At 38.8% G+C, this 21,102-nt stretch overlaps 1 protein-coding gene across 1 annotated transcript; it reads left to right on the top strand.

Annotated features, from left to right (window-relative positions):
* Positions 1 to 7,786: 7,786 nt before the first annotated feature.
* LOC103966696 (kinesin-like protein KIN-12B) lies at positions 7,787 to 16,717 on the top strand. Its single transcript, XM_009379888.2, has 16 exons — positions 7,787 to 8,127; positions 8,877 to 9,014; positions 9,096 to 9,179; positions 9,280 to 9,405; positions 9,690 to 9,749; positions 9,842 to 9,895; positions 9,984 to 10,076; positions 11,225 to 11,320; positions 11,480 to 11,622; positions 12,589 to 12,738; positions 12,832 to 12,961; positions 13,056 to 14,306; positions 14,405 to 14,503; positions 14,585 to 14,737; positions 14,839 to 15,636; positions 16,391 to 16,717. Exons 1-16 carry the CDS (start codon positions 7,831 to 7,833, stop codon positions 16,700 to 16,702), a joined length of 3,984 nt encoding a protein of 1,327 aa, XP_009378163.2. The 5' UTR covers positions 7,787 to 7,830; the 3' UTR covers positions 16,703 to 16,717.
* Positions 16,718 to 21,102: the final 4,385 nt, after the last annotated feature.

The following is a 21,102-nucleotide window of genomic DNA, read 5'->3' as shown; positions in this document are numbered from 1 at the left end:
TTTTCGTTCACCAAAAAAATAATTAGAAATTCTTTTGACAAGACAATAATTGGGAATGGGCTATGTATTTTCTTTTAATATGCGCGGTAATTTACCTAAAAACTCTAAGAAGGGGGAGAAGAGTTTGAACCAAAATGTAATGGTTTAAAGAGAAATCACCAAAGCAACCTCCACTTACAAAAATTTGGACAATGTTGTCAATTTATGCTTATCATCCTTGTGTAGGCCATGCTATTTTTTTTTTTTTTTTTGTCATTCTAATTTTATTAGATAATAAAAGACTACTACAAGTTTTGAATGTATTTTATTTTTTGAAAAAAAATTTATAATTGCGAGAGAGAAACTCGAACTTTAGTGTAGAGTCGCAAACAAAGTGTGGTGACCTCACCCGTCCCAATTTATTATGTAATTTTCTCCCCGAGTGTAAAAATGACTAATATGCCCTCGTTGGCTAAGTGACGTGGATGTATGTGTGCAAATTTAAATTATCTTTCTCACTATCGTAATTAAATCGTAATTGACGTCATGAGTGCGTTGAAGTGAGTTAGAACCAAAATGGAGTCGTAACGAAAAAATAACGATTATTTAAGTGCGTAACAAGTAATTTTTGAACTAACTTGATGGGTTTTTCCCTTGGCCCAATCAGGCAGTTTGTTTTTATTTTTCTTTGGGCCAATTACACATATAACTCTCTCTCTCTCTCTCTCACGGTATCCCAATAAGAAAATGTAATTTTCTTCTTTTGCCCAATCACTTACGCACACACGCACACACTCTTCCCTTTCTCTCTTATTCTCGACTCTTCTCCCTTCGTACACCTGAGACACCCCACACACAACCATCATCAAACTCATACGGATCAAACTTTTGGAAACCATCACCATTCTCTTCTTGACTTCACGATTACAATCATACCCTTAGTTTTCTGTTTTGGTGAGTTTTAGCTCGAAAACCATAAGCTCTGACACGATCACGGACAATTTACAAGGTTTTGAGGCTTGGGATGGTCTCTATGCAACTTCCGTAGCACTTTAGAGTAGATTTGGAGTGGAGTGGACATCAGAATAGGTGAGTGCAAAGTTGGCCGGATTTTCCAAAGAATTTTCCGATCGTTTTTCGTTGGATTTTGGACTTCCAATAGAAACTGGCAAGTGCAGACGGCGGCCGGCGGGGGCGGAAGGCGGAGGCAGACGGGTGACTGGAGAAGAAGAAGGTGAGACGTACCCCGAGGACTAGCGTGGACAAGCGAAGCTAGGGGGCTACAATCCTGCTACTTATCAGTTCTAGGTAGCTGTTTATCTTTAGTGGCTCACGAGGACTACTCGAAGGTTCTAACATTCCATTAAATATTGTAAGGATCCTTTCCTAGTTTGTATAATTAGCGTTTAGTTAGTTCGACTACACTTTTGTGTTGCCTATACTCTGATATGTGGGTATCATATACTTGATCACGTTCACACACTTATATTATCTCTAGTTAAATAAGTTTAGTTTTGATTTTTATTTATTCACATTTACTATCACTTCTGTTGCACACTTGGCTACGTCACCCTCACGTGATGGCTAGCATGCCTCCACTGCGGTTAGGGTGTGTCACAAAGTGTTGCTAATTGTCCTATTATTGGAGAACAACTTATTCAAAATAAATTAAAATAAGTTTATGACCATTACAACGTTTTGATCTAATAATACATCATAAATGATGTGAAAAAAGTTTACCCACAACATGTATTAAATAAATCGAACCACCATAAGACCGCAAACTGGTTTCGCATAATTCTTCATTCCTCGTATATTGTGACGCTTATCGCCTTGTGTGTATGGAGTTGATGGAGGGTGCATGGAGAATAGGAGGAGTATGGTGGTAGAGGTTGGCTTTGGTTTTATGTGAATCACACTTGTTCGTGGCAAAGATGGATTCGACCCTTCGCATAACTCCCCAGGGGTGAATGGCACTTGGAGTATGATAGTTAGGCTCTTACTGCTTGGGCGTACTACAAGAGGAGTTCATAGTTAATTTGAAAGGTGCCTTTATAAGGCCTTAGGTGTAGGCCTTGAGGCTCGCAATCAAAACTAACAAAGTGTCAGGCTTGCTACTGTTATCTCAGTATAACAGATGTAGAATAGATATGATTTAAGTTGATTACTTGCGCCCAAGTTACTCAAACTTCTTGTTATTAAAGGATTGTCACATATGGGTTAAGTTTATATTAAGTTCTTTTTCTTGCCTTGTAAACAAGGACTTTTAATTCATAATCTCATATGTCCAAAAAGGAGGGAGTCCAGAGCCCATTAAACCATTTCCTCGATTCTAGTTTGCTTTTTTAATGTAAACAGGTTTATTAAGTTAACTAGATCTGATTGCAAATGGGCTATCAGGTAGAAAGTAGTTAAGAATAACTTGAATATATACTGAAAAGTACATTAAGTGATAGATCTACTAATTTAATGTGCAAGCAAAGAGACTCGGGCAAGATTTCACCTTGTCGGGCAAGGTCAAACCTCCTGCAACCACTTCTTTTTGAGTTTACAGGAGTTGTATGCTAAAAAGGGATGGATGGTAAACACGTTTTACACGAGGGAATTGATACTACAACACTAAGGACAGTAGCATAGCTTTTACACTAGACAAAAGATAGCTTTTCTAAGGGAACTATTGCTAAAATGACTGAATCTGGACGAGTTTCAGCTTTTCTAGATGCAAATTTGGCTTGAGAGCAGAGTTTATATATTGTTTGAGTTTGATTGGTTGAGTATCCTTGTCTCTGTTGGCCTGATTGCTTTAGCCTCATTCGTGGCTGAGGGTTTTCAAGGGCAGTGAGTCATCTTGTATTTACACCTTTATGCCATCAAAAAGTACTTTTTGTTTGTTAGTGAGCTGGTCTTTGTCACTTATCACTTCAATCATAGGCACATGGCCTATGCCTTGGCTGAGAAGGCTTTAATTTGCTTCAGGCTTCGTAGTTGGGCTTTGGGCAAGTTCATCTCATTTTGGCACCTTTGGGCCTCTCTTCAGTTAAGCCCAATATTCAAATATTAATCTAAACAATGCCCCCTTTAATCATTGTTAAGTCTGCAATCCGAGACATTATTAATGATTAAAATAGCCGCCGCATGCTTTTCCTCGGGATTTGCACTATTTAACCAACCGTTTTCGAATAAACCTTTGCACTAACCCATGATTTCCAACGTTAACTAACTGCTCACTACATAATCTCCACTTAAACCTCTCGGCGAAATACCTTAGCAATTCTAATTCTCTAAGCTTCCAGAACTTCCTTGCCTTCACAATTCTTTCTTGCCTTCACAATTCTTTCTTGCTTTCTGCCTTCAATTTTCTTTCACTCCCTTTCTAAAAAACATTTAATGGCACCCAAAACCGTTCATCCTGCATGTGAGTCTGGCGAGGGGATCATCAATATGCGCTGCCGAATTAACGACCTTTATTACCCTCGGGCAAGTCTAAATACTTCTATTTTCTTCGAAGAAGGAGGAGTACACTCTCTGGGGCTTGCCTAAACTTCCAGGGTCCCAATTTCTGTGGAGAATAACATGCCTAAAGCCAATTGGTTCACCCCTAACCTATATTCCGCTGAGGCTGGCATCTCGGCCTCCAAGTGGTTTACCCATCGAAGAGGCTTCCTATTGATGAAGGATGAAGCCTGGTCGTAATGGGTAGATGAACTCAAGCCTATTTGGAAGAAGAAGTGGATGAGCAATGGCATCTACGAGCTCATGATGCTCTCCAAAGTCATGGTGATTGCCAAGCCCGAGCTCCTGACCACAACTCTATTATTTTGGAACAATGAGACCAATACATTCGATTTTAGAATGGGTCTCATGTCTCTAACTGTCATTGATACGGCCTAAGTCTTCGGGCTAAGGCCCTTGGGCTGGTGCGTGGATGTCACCCACGACTGGTCCTCCCTTTCTTGCCTAACTGCCGAGAGCTTGGGCACTTTAGATCTCATTACTTGACTGAAGTACACTCCTTTGACATTCAAGAGCTATGAGACGTCTTTTGCGGGCTTCATTCCGTTCGTGAAAAAGTCATTCAGCCCGCCTTCAGCCATTGCAAGCACGGACCAGAAGCACATGTACTGGCTCAACAAATATGTATTCCCCAACAAATCCAAAATAGTGAAGCTAGAGTGGATGCCCTTAGTGGAATCCCTCTATTCCTTCGACGATGTGGCCATGGGGCCTTTCATTCTCGCTTACCTCTACCACATTTTCTTTAAGATGACTAAAGGCGAACCCTTTGAGACCAACCTTAACGGGCCAACCTGGATAGTCCAGTTGTGGCTGCAATGGTACTTCCCCAAGCTTCAGGCACCCAATCTGGAGTTCCTTGGGGGAGTAGCTCTAGCTCGTATTTTTGCTGAGGCATCTCCTACTAACCACTCAACACTCGCCTGCTTGTACTTCTTTAGAGTTTGCCGGACTCGGGCAGATTTATAGTAGGGTGCCTCTGTTCTGTGAAGATACCCATGGTTTTCGGACTAAATCTTCCAGGATGCCTTCAAGGAGGATGCTAGCCCGCTCTACAATGAGAAGTTCATAAGCTGCATCAAGCAACGAGATCTAGCCTACGGAGTACGCAGCGACCGCATGAGCTATGAGCACGGGCTGAAAGTCTACCACTCAAACTTCTGTGGTAGGTAGCTGGGCTTCAAGCAGGCCATCCTAGTGCCATTTTTTGTTTCAATACACTGTGGAACCTCTTACCGCCTCCACTCTCCTTTGGAGGTGACATTTTGGGCAGCTCGGCGCAATCTTGAAGTGATAAACAGGATTGCCCGCAAGCCTTGAGCTTTGGTTTGCTCAAGGGCATCACTTTAAGGTAGCCAATCATGTCATTGCATGCATACACAGGTTGCTTCGTATCTTTCTTCTTCATCATTGTGTTGTTTCAGAGATTCTATGTTTAATTTTTGAACTTTGAAACAGCTCTGACAAAGTATTGTGAATTTCGAAATGTCTTTCGCCTTGTTAAATCTTATTAGTAGTTCTTAACTATTCTTTGAGCATAGACCCATTTCCTTTTTGGCTAAGAAACTAGTCAACCTTTTTGTGATGATTAACCAAATAATCATAAATAGTGACTTCTATTTCTACAACTTCACCTTCCTTCGCTGGTTTGTTTCTCAATGTAAATTGGATCTTGGTGGAACATTACACGGAGGGTGCAAAAAAAGAAAAACTGTTCTCGGTATGGTTTCTGGTTAAAATCTTGATATCTTGTACTGTAGATTTTAACAGATTTGTTTTGACCCTCAAATTCTTGAGTGTTCTTTTAGCCTCCTTGACATTGCTTCTTGCTCAATCAGTGAAGAATTCATGATTGATCGATTCGGCGGAAGTGTGCGCCCAATTCTTATTGATTCGGACATGAATATTTGGAGATCCTGACGAGGGAGTCTCGAGGGTAATGGGTTCGTCGGGGCTGCGAATGATGGGTGGTCTACGTGCATGTGTATGTTGTTCGAGAGAAAGATGATAGAACGAGGGTGAGAGTTGAAGGAGAAATCGGGGAAATAAGAGAAGGGACAAGAGAGAGCTCAGGGAGACTGCCATGTGGCAACTAAGGAGAGAGGACCAGGGACAAACAAATTAAGGGTGGGCCCTTTGGGCACACCATTTAAGACCCAAAAAACTATTTTTAAAAGGAAAATATCCCCAAACTTAGTGAAAATACAAACATACCCTTTTTGTTCCGTAAATCAAAGGACGGGTTGTTACACCTTGAAACTTGTTATCTACCTTTCAAGATGAAAAATTGGCTGATTCTTCAGGACAAATTTCAAATCTTTCTCATTTGTGAATTCAAGCACAAACCATTTCCCTCCAAAGTGGTCCAAATATAAGGTGTTCTTCACCTCATTCTTCCACAGAAGTCCAAACTTCCACTTGATCAAACGAGCATCAAGTGGTTGGCCTAACATCTTTCCCATTATAACCCATGATAGCATGTGCTCAACATTAAAGATTGGTGTTCACCCTGGTTACTCATCTTTCCTTGGTAAACGTGTTCATATCCTTTCAATAACTATGGGCTCTTGTCCCGATTGAGGGATTGGGAAAGGATTCTCCCATCTAGGGATATAGCGCTCAAAACAAATTCTAGGCCTATGGGCATTTCCAGGGAAGGAAGCAGCAAGTTGAGGGTTGGTCATTTTGGAGTCTTTTGGAATCAGGGGAAAAGAAGGCAAAGACTTTGATGGAGCGAGAAGGCACCACCACAACTGATATGAATAGGGAAGCTTTGGAGGGAACTAGCTATCAAAACTCACTAACACAATGAAGAAAAACAAGAACACAAAACCCAAACAACTACTTTATAAGTCATAATTCCCAAACTCGGCAATTACTGGAATTAAAGTTAGCAAAGGCTAGAAGAATGATTGAAAAACTTACATGCACCAACATATAAAAAAAAAAAAAATTAGCAAAAAATATCCTGGGAATACCAAACGTCTCCAGGCGCGCAACCACATGTAGCCATTGATTTGGTTATTTGAAACCTATAGTTTCCCTTATAGAAAAATAGAAGTTGCTAACCAAACAAATAGCAATGAAATGATTACAGATGCAGGTAGCATTTATCAACATAGTCGTAAGTATTGTTTTCTAAAACTTAGTAAGTTACTATAATTGCTTGCCTCTAGCATTTATTTTAAGGAAAACTAATGAAAATGGCTTGAAAACTTTGAGTTTTAATGATAAGGACAAAATAAAGAGTAAAATGAATAATACCAGAATTGACTTTTTAGTGTAAAAATGTGGTTTTTTGTTAAAGTGAACAGTACTGTGAGCTTTTCATTAAAATTCCCTTTATTTTATCCACAATAAAATTTTCTTTTGGTCTTATTTCTCCAAAATTGTGATGCATTGTTTTGCTATGTATGGACTTGGACATGGATCCTCTTTGGATCCAATTGTCCTAATCTTAGGGATTCATCAATCCGGACCGTTGAAATTTGATCCAACGATTAAAGTTATTATAACTTTTAAAGTGGGTCCCTGTTTGTAGCCGTTGGATCAAATTTCAACGATTCGGATTGATGGATCCCTAGGATTAGGACATTTAGATCCAGAGAGGATCCATGTCCGCTATGTATAAACATACATAGTTCATTGTTTCTTGCCATTTTTAAAAGTATTGTTTGTTCTTCTTCTCATTTGTAAGTATTGCATTGTGATCGCCACATAGTACTATGGTTTACAATTATTTGTCTTCACTTGTAAGTGAGAGTTCTTGGATTCGATTCTCACCAAAGGCGAATTTGAACCACATTATTGTTAGCTGATTGTGAAACTTAGCCCACTCGCTCATCCCTTAGTGTAGATAATATCGTTTACTTAAAAAAAAAAGTATTGCACTATGATCTGAACGTCTATATTTTAGTTTATCTTTCGAAGATTAAATTTTCCATAATTCAACCAAATAAGAAAATATAATTATTTAACTGTTGTTCAATAAACAAACAAACAAAAAAGGGCCCATATGCGCATCGGGTTACCCAAATAAACTCCATCACGAGCACAGCGCTCCAGAATCCAGAATACAGATCCAACACAAATTCAAATTGGTTTTTGTTTTGTTGTTTCGAGTTCATCAATAAAAAAACAAGACCCTACCCTCACGTGCTTTTTCAATTTCCTCCAAAATTCAAATCTCCCTTTCGCTCCCCTCCTCCAACGGCTACCCACCCTCATTTCTCTCTCTCTCCTCTCTCTCTTCCTCCTCTCTCGCTCTCTTGTGCATCCAAACCCTACTCTCTCTCTCTCTCTCTCTGAAACCCTCGCTCTTTCTCTCTACATTTCTCGATGAAGCACTTCATGCAGCCGAGAAACGCGATATTGAGGGAGATGACGGAGCCTCCCTCGTCGCCAAACCCTATCTCCGCCAAGCCCAGGGCACCTTGGAAGCCCAAGGCCTCCAAGGAGAACGCTCCGCCGTCGGATCCCAACTCCATGATCTCCGATTCTAAACCTTCGCCTGCCGCGAAGTTGAAGGGCCCATTGCCGCCTCGGCCCCCGTCGTCGAACCCTCTCAAGCGGAAGCTCAGCGTTGACTCTCAGACCGAAAACTCCGGCCCTGGAACCTCCGATTCTGGTGTACAGGTACTCTGTTCTTTCTTTCTTTAAATTTTAAATTGATAACTTGCGAAAATCTGTTTGGTTGCCGAGAAATCTCGTGGGATTTGTTGAAATATCTTTTACCCGTTGAGTTGATATCATTTGATTTCTCTATTTTCATATCGATTGCTGTCCGTTTCCCGAATCACTTCTGCTTGGGTTCTGTAAAATCTTGTAATTTTTGTTAAAATATTTCTTAATGTTGGCTTGATATCATTTTCCCCTCTACTTTAAAATGTCTATACTACTACATTTTGAAATTATTGTTTGGCTGCCGTGAAATATGAAAGGTTAATTGAACAATCAGGAATTAAGACTAAGAAGAATTAAAGATGATTGCGTTTTCACCTCAACTAGGGAACGGTTCTTATATACCGACATTAATTTCTTACTGTTCTTTTTGACCCTTTTTTGACGAAACCTGTTTTGTTGCTGAGAAATCTTCTAGTTTAGCTGAGTGGATATCATTTTTTCTCTTAATTCAGTTTGATTGCTGTTTGCAGTTTTTAATTATTCACCCACCTTTATTTGGCGACCAAGAAACATCAAAATGTAATTAATTAAGAATGAGAATGAATAAAAGAAAATGTTGGTTCACCGTATGGCTGTTCCTTAGCTGTTATATATTTTTTATCCTTTTCATTTTGTGTTCTTTCAGTGAGCCCTTTTTCATTTTGTTAGTCGCGACATAATCTTCATTATTACTTGTATTTTTCTTTTCTTAATATGTATAGGTAGTGGTGAGAATGCGACCACCACGAAAGGAGAAGGACGAAGGAGAGATGATGGTGCAGAAATCATCTAGTGACTCTTTGTCGATAAATGGACAGACCTTCACATTTGACTCGGTTTGCGACACGGATGCATCACAGGCATGAACTCTTTTAAAATGGTATTCTTCAATAGCTGATTTTAGGTTTCATTCTAACCTTTTGTTGTGCTTGTCATTACAGCTAGATATTTTCCAGCTTGTAGGAGCACCTCTAGTTGAGAATTGTATGGCAGGTTTTAACAGTTCTGTATTTGCATATGGACAGGTCTGTTTCCAGTCGGTCTTTTGCTTCATTTTGTGTCTGTGCTATGTTATAATGCTGATGCTAATTGTGTTTCTATATGTCTGGTTATTGAATTTATCAGACGGGAAGCGGAAAGACATACACCATGTGGGGTCCAGCCAATGCCTTGCTGGATGAGAATCTATCAAGTGATCAACAAGGGTTAACCCCCCGTGTTTTTGAGCATCTTTTTGCTCGCTTAAATGAGGTGAGCTTTAATTTAGTTGGTTAGTTAGTTTAAGATCATGCACATTATTAATATTATATTGTATTAAGAGCAATGCTTGGGAGACCAACTATTTAGACCAAATTTTGTAAACCATATGATGTGGTTGTTGATGATTGGATTATTACTGAAGTGTTGATTAATGTGCTTATTTCCTATTGGTGACACATCATATGGTTTACAATTTGGTCTAAAAAGTTGGTCTATCTAACATTACTCTTGTATTAAAAGGTTTGCCCATGTTTTTGGGGAATTCATCTTTACAGGAGCAAATCAATCACGCTGATAAAGAACTCAAGTATCAGTGCCACTGTTCTTTTCTCGAGGTAGAAACATTGAGTAATTATTCATTTCGGTTGACTGATTATTTGCCAATAGACTCTTAACTTCTTGCACTTATTTATCGGCTTGCTTGCAGATTTACAATGAACAAATCACAGATCTTTTGGATCCAAATCAAAAAAGCCTTCAGGTGAAAGGAATATTTTTCTTTTTCACCATCAATCTTTTGTACTATAAGTGTGCTCGTGTTCATAGGCCTTCTATCGTTATTTTGCCAGATAAGAGAAGATGTTAAATCAGGTGTTTATGTCGAAAATCTCACCGAGGAGTGTGTACGTACAATGAAAGATGTGACTCAGCTTCTGATAAAGGTTTGGTTTATTATTTCGCATGTAGAATATTCATTGTCTAAGTGCATATAGTAATACTAAAGAGAAAAATTGTCAGATCGTCTTTGAGCAAATTTTAACCTTTTGTGGAATGCATGTAGTTTTTCCTCTGTTTCTTTGGTTGTTCTCCCTCAGGAACCTTTGTCTTTAAGAATGTGGATGTTTAGTTTTGTTTGTATTCCAGTTTAACAATTATACATCCTTACTACAAATCCGATCTGGTTGCTCCCATTGCCTGTTAATGACATAAGTTTCTTTAACTACATGGAAAGTTTTTCAAGGTAGACTCTTAAGCAAGTCAACAACAAAGAGTAGACTCTTAAGCAAAATAACCAGAATAAGGAATATTCCTGATATTGATGTATTACATATCGAATCAATGGTTTGAGAACGTTAATTGTTTACCTTTGCAAACTGTTCTATCATAAAGTGCAAACCAAAAAGTGGGAGAAACAGAGGAAAGTGCTGTTTCTCAGTCAACCAGAAAAGAAAGTAAAGGTTTGGGATCCCTTTGAAGTCCTGCTGCTGTTTCTTTTGAGATGGATCTTGTTTCGATCTCCTATTTCTGTACATTTGAAATGATAAATTAGAAAATTACTATAAGTGGATACGGTATCTTGTTTCGATCTCCTATTTCTGTACATTTGAAATGATAAATTAGAAAAATTACTATAAGTGCAGAAAGTTTTAGCAACTTTTAATAGTGTTACATAGGTAGGACATCAAATGCAAGGGGGTGTTCTTTTCTTTGTAAAAGAATATTGTTGTTTGCCTCTAAGTCTCACAACTAGGATTACATGCATCAAGCTTCACATGAGTTTTTTAGAACATCTAGTGGCTGTTGAAATTGAAAGCTTTGGTGATCCTTAGAGCTTGGAAGTAATTACATCAAAGACCAAAAGCTCTGAGGAAGCAGATTAGAATAAGGCAGAAGAAAAATATGTAAAAGAAGAGTCTCATGAATGTTGAATATAACTGTATAGAAAAAATGGTATTGTTGATGGGTTCCTCTGGGAGACTCGCTTAGGATAAAAATATTCCAAGTTCCTGCAGTGAACATAATCTGAATGAATGATTGGAGCTTGAATACTTTTTTAAGGAATTCTATTACTAACATGTGCATTATGCAGGGCTTGTCAAACAGGAGAACAGGTTCAACTAGTATCAATGCTGAGAGTTCCCGCTCACATACTGTATTTACTTGTGTTGTTGAATCTCAATGCAAGGTAATAACTGACTTGAAGACCTATGTACAGAACACTTTCCCAGTGAACTTGTTCATTGTAGTTTTACTTATGAGCAAAATTGAAATTTATCTGTTTTCAGTTTTTTTTTTGCTCTCACTCATATCGTGGAGTGATTTAAATGAACCATCAATTTTGTAGAATGTGGCAAATGGTATAAGTTTCAAAACCAGTAGAATAAATCTTGTTGATCTAGCTGGATCAGAGCGTCAGAAGTTAACAGGGGCGGCAGGAGAGCGCTTGAAGGAAGCAGGGAATATCAATCGATCACTCTCACAGCTTGGGTATGGTTTATCTATCTGCTTTCTATAAAGTTCTACCTAAAGGTGCATTTTAAGCTTTCTAAAAGTCCTAATTAGTATTGCTGTTATTTGTTGTTTTGTTGAAACTTGAAACCCAGTAGTTAATTACAGATTGTAGTGATTTGTAGTACAGTGGTATCAGTTTACTATAACTAAATGGGTCTAGTATAATAACATGTTTGAATTTTGTACAAAACGGTTATTCCAAATTTCGAGCTTACACAATTGAAAGCAAGCCGTGCCAACCAGAGATTTTACCTAGCTAGACTGCTGCTTAATATTACACAAGCTGGATACAGTGATTTGTAATTTAGTGATATCAGTTTACTTTAACTAAATGACTCAAGAATAATAGAACATGCTTGAAAGAAAGCCGTACCCAGCTGAGCTGTATCTAGCTAGAGTGTTGCTCAATAAAGTTACACAAGCTTGAGTGTTGAACTTGAGCCGTACCCAGCTGAGCTTTACCTAGCTAGAGTGTTGCTTAATAAGCTTTTGCGTTGAACATGAGCCTTAGTCAAAGCTCAAATTATTGTGTCATACTCTGGTTGATGATTCTGTTTGAGGTTGAAACTTGATCTTCTGTTTTCCTTTCCTAAATAAATAAGCATTTTCTAACAGGGCAATCTTTTCCCTTTATGAATATCACAGTATGGAGCCGAAGATTTCATTTCATCGAATTACAAAAATGTTTACAAGAAACAGGATATGAATACGAATAATGAAACCGTTTTCATTGAAATTTTCATTACATCATAAAGCTTACAAGAATGAAATTATAAAGAAAATAAATAAATACTTATTCATTAATCTTGTTAGTGAGCTAGCTTATGAGCTTTGTTTGTGGGCTACTCTGTCCTCGGATATAAAGTTTTGTTATGTTCAAGACTTTTTATTTTATTTTTAATTTTACTTTTGTGCTAATTGCAGCTTATTGTTTGAGTGCAGGAACCTGATAAACATTCTTGCTGAAATTTCTCAAACGGGAAAGCAAAGGCATATCCCCTATAGAGATTCCAGGCTTACATTCTTATTGCAGGAATCTCTTGGTGGAAATGCAAAGTTAGCAATGGTCTGTGCTATTTCTCCAACACAAAGGTAGTACTGCAACCTGTTTCTTCCATGAAAATAACATTTACGATTTTTTAATCTGTTTTTGTGATTTGGAAGTTCACTTATTAAATCTTGCAGCTGTAAGAGTGAGACGTTCAGTACATTGAGGTTTGCACAGCGTGCTAAGGCTATCAAAAACAAGGCAGTTGTTAATGAAGCAATGCAGGAAGATGTGAATCAGTTGCGTGAGGTGATACGACAGCTAAGGGTATGTTCTCTCTCATTGTACTTTGGCATATTTTGATTCATCCATTTACAAATTAAACATGTGAATCATCTCTCTGAGCTTGTGAATTTGACAGGATGAACTACGCCGGATTAAGGCAAATGGAAACAACCCAGTTGCTTCAAGTGGAGGTCACAGTGCAACATGGTTTCGTCAAAGTTTGAATATGCTAAAGGCTAGCCTTAAACTTCCAATGACATTACCTCATGTCGATGATGACAGTGATGAGGAGATGGAAATCGATGAGGAAGCTGTTGAGAGGCTTTGTGCTGAAGTAAGTAACCAGACAATTGTCAATGAAGCTAACAACAGAGCTGACGTGAACAGTTTAGACACAATGAAATCACATTCACAACTCGTGGCTGTTCAAATTGGAAGCTCCGAAGTTTCTCAAAGCTATGCATCTGGAAGTGATTATATCAAAGAACAAGGTGTTGATACAGATGTTAATATGGAAGAAGGAATGTCCGAACAAGGGGACATGATTGTTGAATGTGCTAGCAGCACCCCAGTTATTCCCAGTGCTAGTGCATTGGATCCTCGCAATGTTATAGAAGACACCTCCATGCAGCCTGCTCAGGAGGAAAATATTCTGAGGTCCTCCATTATTGATTTTCTAATTGAAGAATCAGCCTGCAAAAGTGTGGAGGAAGGTTCCTCATGTGCAGCCTCTGATCCTTCAGGAGGCATGCCTGGCTGCCTTTCAGTCGCAGATGAATGCATTGGTTCTCCAAATAGCGTAGTTAACTGTGTTTCTCCATGCCTGAGCATAGTTCCATGCAATGTACCCCAAGTTCTAAAGTCTCCTACCCCCAGTGTTTCACCCAGGGTCAACACCAGCAGGAAAAGTTTGAGGACCTCTTCAATGCTGACTGCTTCTCAGAAGGATCCTACTGGTGGGAGTACATTAAGCCCAGACGGCATGCACATATCTTTTGGAAAACCTGCAATAAAGAGCTCAGCAAATGACCTATCTGCTCGAGCATGTACTCACTTTTCAGCACCAGCTGAACAGTTGGCAGCAAGCATTCAGCATGGCCTTGAAATTATTGGTAGTCACTGCCAAAGTTCAGCTTTAAGGAAGTCGTCATTCAGATTTTCATTGAAACCTTCAGAGTCCAGGGTGATTTTCCCAGTTTCTAAAGCTGATGTGGGAGTGCAAACTAATCAAGAAATAGTAAAAGATGATTCAGTGGAGTTTATTTGTAATAATTGTAAGAATAGAATGCAGCTAGAGGTCAAGGAGGCAAATGATATTTCAGATATGCAATTGGTACCTGTTGATGGGTCAGAGTCTGCTGACAAATCCAAGATTCAAGTTCCCAAAGTAAGCTCAAGAGAGAATAGCTGGATTTTCAATTTTTTTTTTCCAAACTTCCTTTGATTCATTTACAACAGTTACTTGACTTTCTCCCCCATGATTAGGCTGTGGAGAAGGTTTTAGCGGGAGCTATTAGGAGAGAAATGGCATTAGAAGACATATGTGCCAAGAAAACTTCAGAGATAATGCAGCTAAACCGATTGGTAGGTTTCTCCAAATTACAGCCGCCATGACAATTATTTTCCTCTGTTGTTTGCTTGACATTTTTTAGCTGTATTTTACAGGTTCAGCAGTACAAGCATGAGAGAGAATGCAATGGCATTATAGCCCAGACAAGGGAGGATAAGATTCTACGCCTTGAAAGCCTCATGGATGGTGTTTTACCCACTGAGGAGTTCATGGAGGAAGAGCTAGTGTCTCTCACACATGAGTATAAGGTATAAACTGTCTATGAAGGCCCCATTTATGTTTCTTTCTTTTCTTTGTTCTCCAGATCCTTTTTGTGGTCTTTATGCTTATAGATTACCCATACATACAGATCCTGAAGGAGAAATACGAGAATCACCCAGAACTTTTGAGGACAAATATTGAACTGAAAGGAGTTCAAGATGAGTTGGAAAATTTACGAAACTTCTGTGACATGGGTGAAAGGGAAGTATTGTTGGAAGAGATTCAAGATTTAAGAAGCCAGCTACAGTATTACGTAGACTGTTCATCCGCATCAGCCCAGACACGAAACTCTATAATGCAGTTGACCTATTCACGTGACCCAAATGTGGCCCCTCTCAGTACAATATCAGAGTCAAATGAGGAAAGCTCTGAACAGAAACTAGAACAAGAGAGACAAAAGTGGAATGAGGTAGAGAGCAAGTGGATATCTCTTGCTGAGGAATTCAGAATGGAACTTGAGGCCAGCAGATCACTGGCCGAAAAGACAATGCAAGAATTAGAAACTGAGAAGAAATGTGCAGAAGAGCTCAAGGAAGCAATGAAACTGGCTATGGAGGGGCAATCACGGATGTTAGAACAGTATGCAGATTTGGAAGAGAAACATATGCAATTGCTTGCAAGGCATAGAATGATACGGGATGGAGTGGAGGATGTGAAGAAAGCAGCTGCTAAGGCAGGAGTCAGGGGTGCTGAGTCCAAATTCATAAATGCTATTGCTGCAGAAATTTCAGCATTGAGAGTAGAAAGAGAAAGAGAGAGGCGGTATCTTAGGGATGAAAATAAGGGGCTTCAGGCACAATTGCGGGATACTTCTGAAGCTGTGCAGGCTGCAGGTGAATTACTCGTGCGGCTCAAAGAAGCAGATGAGGCTGTTGCTACTGCTCAGGTGTGTTGAACTTTTTTGTGTGTTGATGCTTTTCTGTTTTCTGGGTTGAGATTCTTACTTTCAAGATTTTAGTGATTTTCCTTTTCCATCCTAGAATTATGTTTATAATTGGATAGATTTTATCTATTTTTGTCCTTATATTATTTGCATTTAAGTTCTGAAGCTTCATCTCAAATCCTTTTCCATTTTCCTTGGATATTTCATCACACAAAATGATGCGAAGGAACACATGCTGATCGTGATGTAACTTGTTCCCTTTTTTGTTTCCTTTATAACTAACCTAACCTAACCTGCCTATGAACTTCCCCTCTTCAGAACGAGTTGCAAAGACCTATAGAAAACCATCATTTATGAGCTTAATAACTACAAATGGCTTTGTGATCGGCCACCAAGCTCTTACAAATTGACCAAGCGTTGTCACAGCCTGAAAGTATGTTAATCGTAGTAACTTACAGTCCAATTTGACCAGAACCCTAAATATGGAACTACAATTTATGTAAATGAAAGGACTAATTGAAAATTGTTTCCAACATTTTTATGAGATCAGTAACTGTGACTGTGTTAAGAATAGATAGTGCATTTTTGATGGGGAGGAATTCTGAATAAATTCCGATACACTCTGTATCTTTTCATTTTCACCGAATTCATTCATGTTCAACTAAACTTTTCATACTTTGCTCTTTCTCTGCTTCCTCCATTTACTGTCTTTTATGTGAACATAATTTGATATCTTATTAACGTCAATAACCTACAGAAGCAAGCTATGGAGACCAAGCAAGAAGCAGACAAGGCTTACATGAAGATTGAAAAACTGAAGAAAAAACATGAGAAAGAGATTAGCAGTCTTAATGAGCTCATTGCCGAGTCTCGTTTACCCAAAGAAGCAATTCAACCTGCTTATGACGGTTCTAATATGGCAAAATATGATGCAGGCGAGCCCCATAGTTTGAGTGATCAAAGATGGAGAGAGGAATTTGAACCATTCTACAAAGGGGAAGAGGGCGAGTTGCGAAAACTTGCCGAACCTTCATTATGGTTCTCCGGTTATGACCGATGTAACATATAGAAATTGAATTTAGGGGCGAATGTATACCGTGTATAAACTTAAAACTAGTAAAAGTTTGTATCAATAGCTCCATTGTATGCAGGTCATCTGGCTGTGTACCGGTTTGACCATTTCCATTATTCTTTTTCACAGCATTTTTGTATTCTACATCAAATTCTTTCATAAGAGATGAATGAATGAAAGGTTGTATTCTTTTATCCAATTCTTATGTATGGTATGGTTTATTCATGCCCATTCTTCCAGAATGTGGATACGCATAATAACTGCCAATGCTGCGAAGAAATAGGCACAAATGCTGTGGTCAATAATCTGACCAAGAAATGGATGGTGGCTCACCCTTGGATTTGGTATCAAGAAAGGGAAATAAGTTGAAATGGTTTTTGTGTTTTAATCTCAACCTTTAGGGTTTGTCTTCAATGCTATGTGCCACATGTGTTTTACCCATTAAATTTGATTTCCACAACTGTTCGATCTTCTATTTTCAATTTCATTCTTTTTTTTTTTTTTTTTTTTTTTTTTTTTTTTTTTTTTTTTACTTAGTAGTATGTTCTAGTGGTATTCCTCTTCACTTACAAGTGAGAGGTCTTAGGTTCAATTCCCGCCAAAAGCGAATTTGAACCACATTATTGCTAGCCCATTGTGAGGCTAAGCCCGCCCCTTCTCCCCTTCATGATGCGCATGTCTCTGAAATATGGTGATACCTGGAACTTACATGAATGTCTCAAAGTTTCTTCCTAAGAGGAGTGCTTGATTGTCATTGAGGAGGCATATAAAACTGGATATTTGGAGCATAGGATTGGTCCGCTGTCTCATTACCTTATGAGTGAAGAAGAGATGCAGAATTTGATGGACACCATTAATGTTGACTTAGTTGACATCATGGTCTACAAGGTGGAGCCCATTGCCACTGTGAATGATAGGTTCAAGTAAGGAGGTGATACATGTACCCAAGGTGGAGCTCATTGCCGCCGTCTCATTACCTTATGAGTGAAGAAAAGAAGATAGGCGGCAGATTGGGGCTTAGCGCCTAGGCGATTAGGCAAGGCTTAGGCGGATTTAAGTAAATCTGTTATATTAAGTGTCTGTTTATACTTAAAATACATATAATTACATCATAAATTACAAAATAGAATGACATATATATTATGAAGTATTGAAACATAATAAAAACATGGGGAACAAGCATATAATGTGTGTTCATTTAAGTATTCAACAAGTCTCTTACAATTTATTAAGAAAACAATGCAAAATGAAAGTTATCTATTTTTTATCTAAGTGAGTTGCAACCTAGGCAGGTGTCTAGAAGGGTTTGGGTGGGCTAGGCAGGTGCCTAGGCGGTTTAGGTAGGTGTCTCAGTAGGTCTAGGTGTCCTTTCTAAATTTTCAAATGCCTAGTTGAGGAGCCTAGGTGGTGTTAGGCGAAGATTTTTAGAACAATGCATGTACCCAAAAAAAAAAAAAAAAAAAAAAAGAAACCTTAGCAGCAATCGAGCAACTGGCTCTTATGAAGACTTGGGTTGGGTTGGTAGCATCCTCACCTTTCCTCCTCCTAGTCGTTTCCCCTTCCTCCTACACCTTCCATAGCTGCCTCTACCCTCCTAACTTTTTTTTTTTTTTTTTTTTTTTTTTTTTTTTTTTCTGGGTTTCATGCTCGTTTCTCAGCTTCCCCGGTGTTTTCCTATTTCTCTCCCACCCAATTTTCTCCCCCATGCTTTCCCAAATCCAATTTCTCATCTAGCCATAGGCTTGCTCTTGAAGTGTTTGATTTAATTGGTTCCCTAGATCCACACCTTAAAGCCCCTTGCCTTACTGGCTTGCTGGAAAATTTGGGCGAAGTGTGGAATGAATTACGTTGTAACAAAGGTGTTTTACACACCTAATTCTAACCTCCCTTTTTTTTTGTTTTTTTTTTTGGTTCTCTAGTTCTCTTTGCAGGTGTTGGTATCGAAGGTTTGGATCTCGGGAGTTCAATTTGTGGTTCGGCGTTTCAAGATTAATCTTATGGTTCGTGTGTGATTTTGGATTTGGTGCAAGCATCTTTGTGACATCCCACATCGCCCAGAGGAGTGATCCTTAAATGTATATTCCCATCCCTACCTAGCGAGAATTTTGATTTCTAGAAATTCAAAATGAAGACCATTTTCCGTTCACACGAACTATGGGATATGGTTGAAAATGGGTATGAAACTTCGATGAAGAAGGAGAAGGGGCTCACAGAGGCAGAGAATAAGTTGATGCTTGAGAATATGGTCAAGGACGCTAGAGCACTTGGAATCATCCAAGGTGTTGTTTCATATCAAATTTTCTCGAGGATCGCAACCCAGGAAAGTGCAAAGGCTGCGTGGGACATTCTCAAACAAGAATTTGTTGGAGATAAGCAAGTAAGATCCGTGAAACTTCAAGGTTTTAGACGAGATTTTGAGTATACTCGCATGAATGATAGTGAATCTCTCTGTGTATATTGCTAAATTGTTCGATCTAATTAATCAAATGAGAAGCTGTGGTGAAGATCTGAGTAATCAAAGAATTGTTCAGAAGTTGTTAATTAGTTTACCTAAATCCTATGACAGTATTGCAACTGTGATAGAAAATGCTAAGGATTTAGACACCATTTATGCTCAGGATGTAGTTGCAATTTTAAAGGGTTTTGAACAAAGGCTTGATAGACTTGGTGAGAGTAGTATGGAGAAAGCATTTGCTAGTTTGAACATTGCATCAAAACCAAATAGGTTTAATGGTTAAACAAACAATAGCAAATACTAGAAAAATTTTAAGCCAAAAGGGAAATGGTAGAGTAACAAGGCTGATTGGGGTAATAAGGCTAGCTTCCCTATGAAGAATGATGCAAATAACACTAGGGATAAGTGTAACTTCTGTGATAGACTTCACTATGGGGAGTCTTAGGTTAAGAACAAGGTCAAGTGTCACAAGTGTAGCAAAATTGGGCATATTGCAAAGTACTGTAATGCAAACAAGGCTATGCAACAAGTGAATTTTGCTAATCAAGTGGAAAAAAATTGGAAATCTATACTATGCCCATCACTCTGGAGAAGTAAAGAAGATAAGTGATGAATGGTACATAGATAGTGGACATAGTAATCATATGACATCTAGGGAAGATTTGCTTGTAGACATTGATAGAAGGGGGAAAGCCAAGGTCCAAGTAGGCACTGGAGTCTTGGTTGAAGTGGCAGGAAAGGGAACACTGATCATTGAAACAATGTAGGGTAGGAGATACATAAAGGAAGTTATGCTTGTACTTGGTGTGACGACCCGTCCCAAATTATTGTATATATTTATTTTCGAGTATGTACAGTGATGATTATGCCCTCAAGGCTTAGTGACGGGGATGTATGTATATAGTTTTAAATTATTTTTTTCACTGACATGATTAAATTGTACTTGACTTCATGAGCACGTTGACATGAGTTAGGGTCGAATCGGGTTCGTAACAAAAATGTTACGAACGAATAGGTGTAATTGGGTAGAGTTATAATTTTGGGTTGTCCATAACATATCCACCAATCATCTTCTTTTCCTACAACCTTGGACCCAATTAGAAGTTTTAGGCTTGTTTTATTTCTTTTGGACCAATTGTTAGGCCTTAAATCACATAGCCAATCAGGGCTTGTGATCCTTTTATGCTGCCCAATCCCGTAACACACACATATATACACACACGTCCAAACATTCTCCTCTCTCTCTCATCTTCTCGAATTTTCTTTGTCGTCCGTACACCCGAACCTACCAACTCTTAAACTCACCAAAAACTACATGGATCAAGCTTTCCAACATCACCATCGTGTTCCTCTCAAGCCTACAATCTTAGCCATACCAAAAGTTCGAGGAAAGGATAAGTTTTACATAGGAACTCATGAGCTTTGGCGAGGTGCTCTGTTACTCCATCGTGATTGTGGACGTTTCACGGAGTTCTAAAGCTCAAGGAAGTCTTTAATTAACTCCATAGAGACCCTAGAGTAGATTTAGGGTGGAGTTGACGTCGGGATAAGGGGATTCACGAAGTTCCAGTTTGACCGGATTATAACAAGCTTTATTCCGATCACTATCTGTCGGTTTTAGGTCCCCAAATAGCTAAGATTGTGTTCTCCTAGTTGAGATCTTCAAATTTGTATAAAATTCGTGAATTTTGGTTGAAAAATGAGTGAGATATTAAAGTTTTAAGATTTTCCAGAAACAGCCGACACAGACGGCGGTCGGTGGCGGTTTTCGGCGAGTCATCGGAGAAGACAAGGAATATTCTGTCAACCTTGACAGAATATACTGACGGCGTCAGGTAACCCCATTAGTTTTTAAACAGAATATTCTAATATTTAATGGAATATTCCCTAACGCCGTTAAGGAATTTGTCAGTGTGCCAGGCACGTGCCTATGTGTGGCCGG

The sequence above is a fragment of a genome, unplaced genomic scaffold, assembly GCF_019419815.1.
Source record: "Pyrus x bretschneideri cultivar Hongxiangsu unplaced genomic scaffold, Pyrus_bretschneideri_v1 Contig65, whole genome shotgun sequence".
NCBI lineage: Eukaryota > Viridiplantae > Streptophyta > Magnoliopsida > Rosales > Rosaceae > Pyrus > Pyrus x bretschneideri.
The sequence above is the reverse complement of the archived record's forward strand: the minus strand, read 5'-3'. Positions and strand labels throughout refer to the sequence as shown.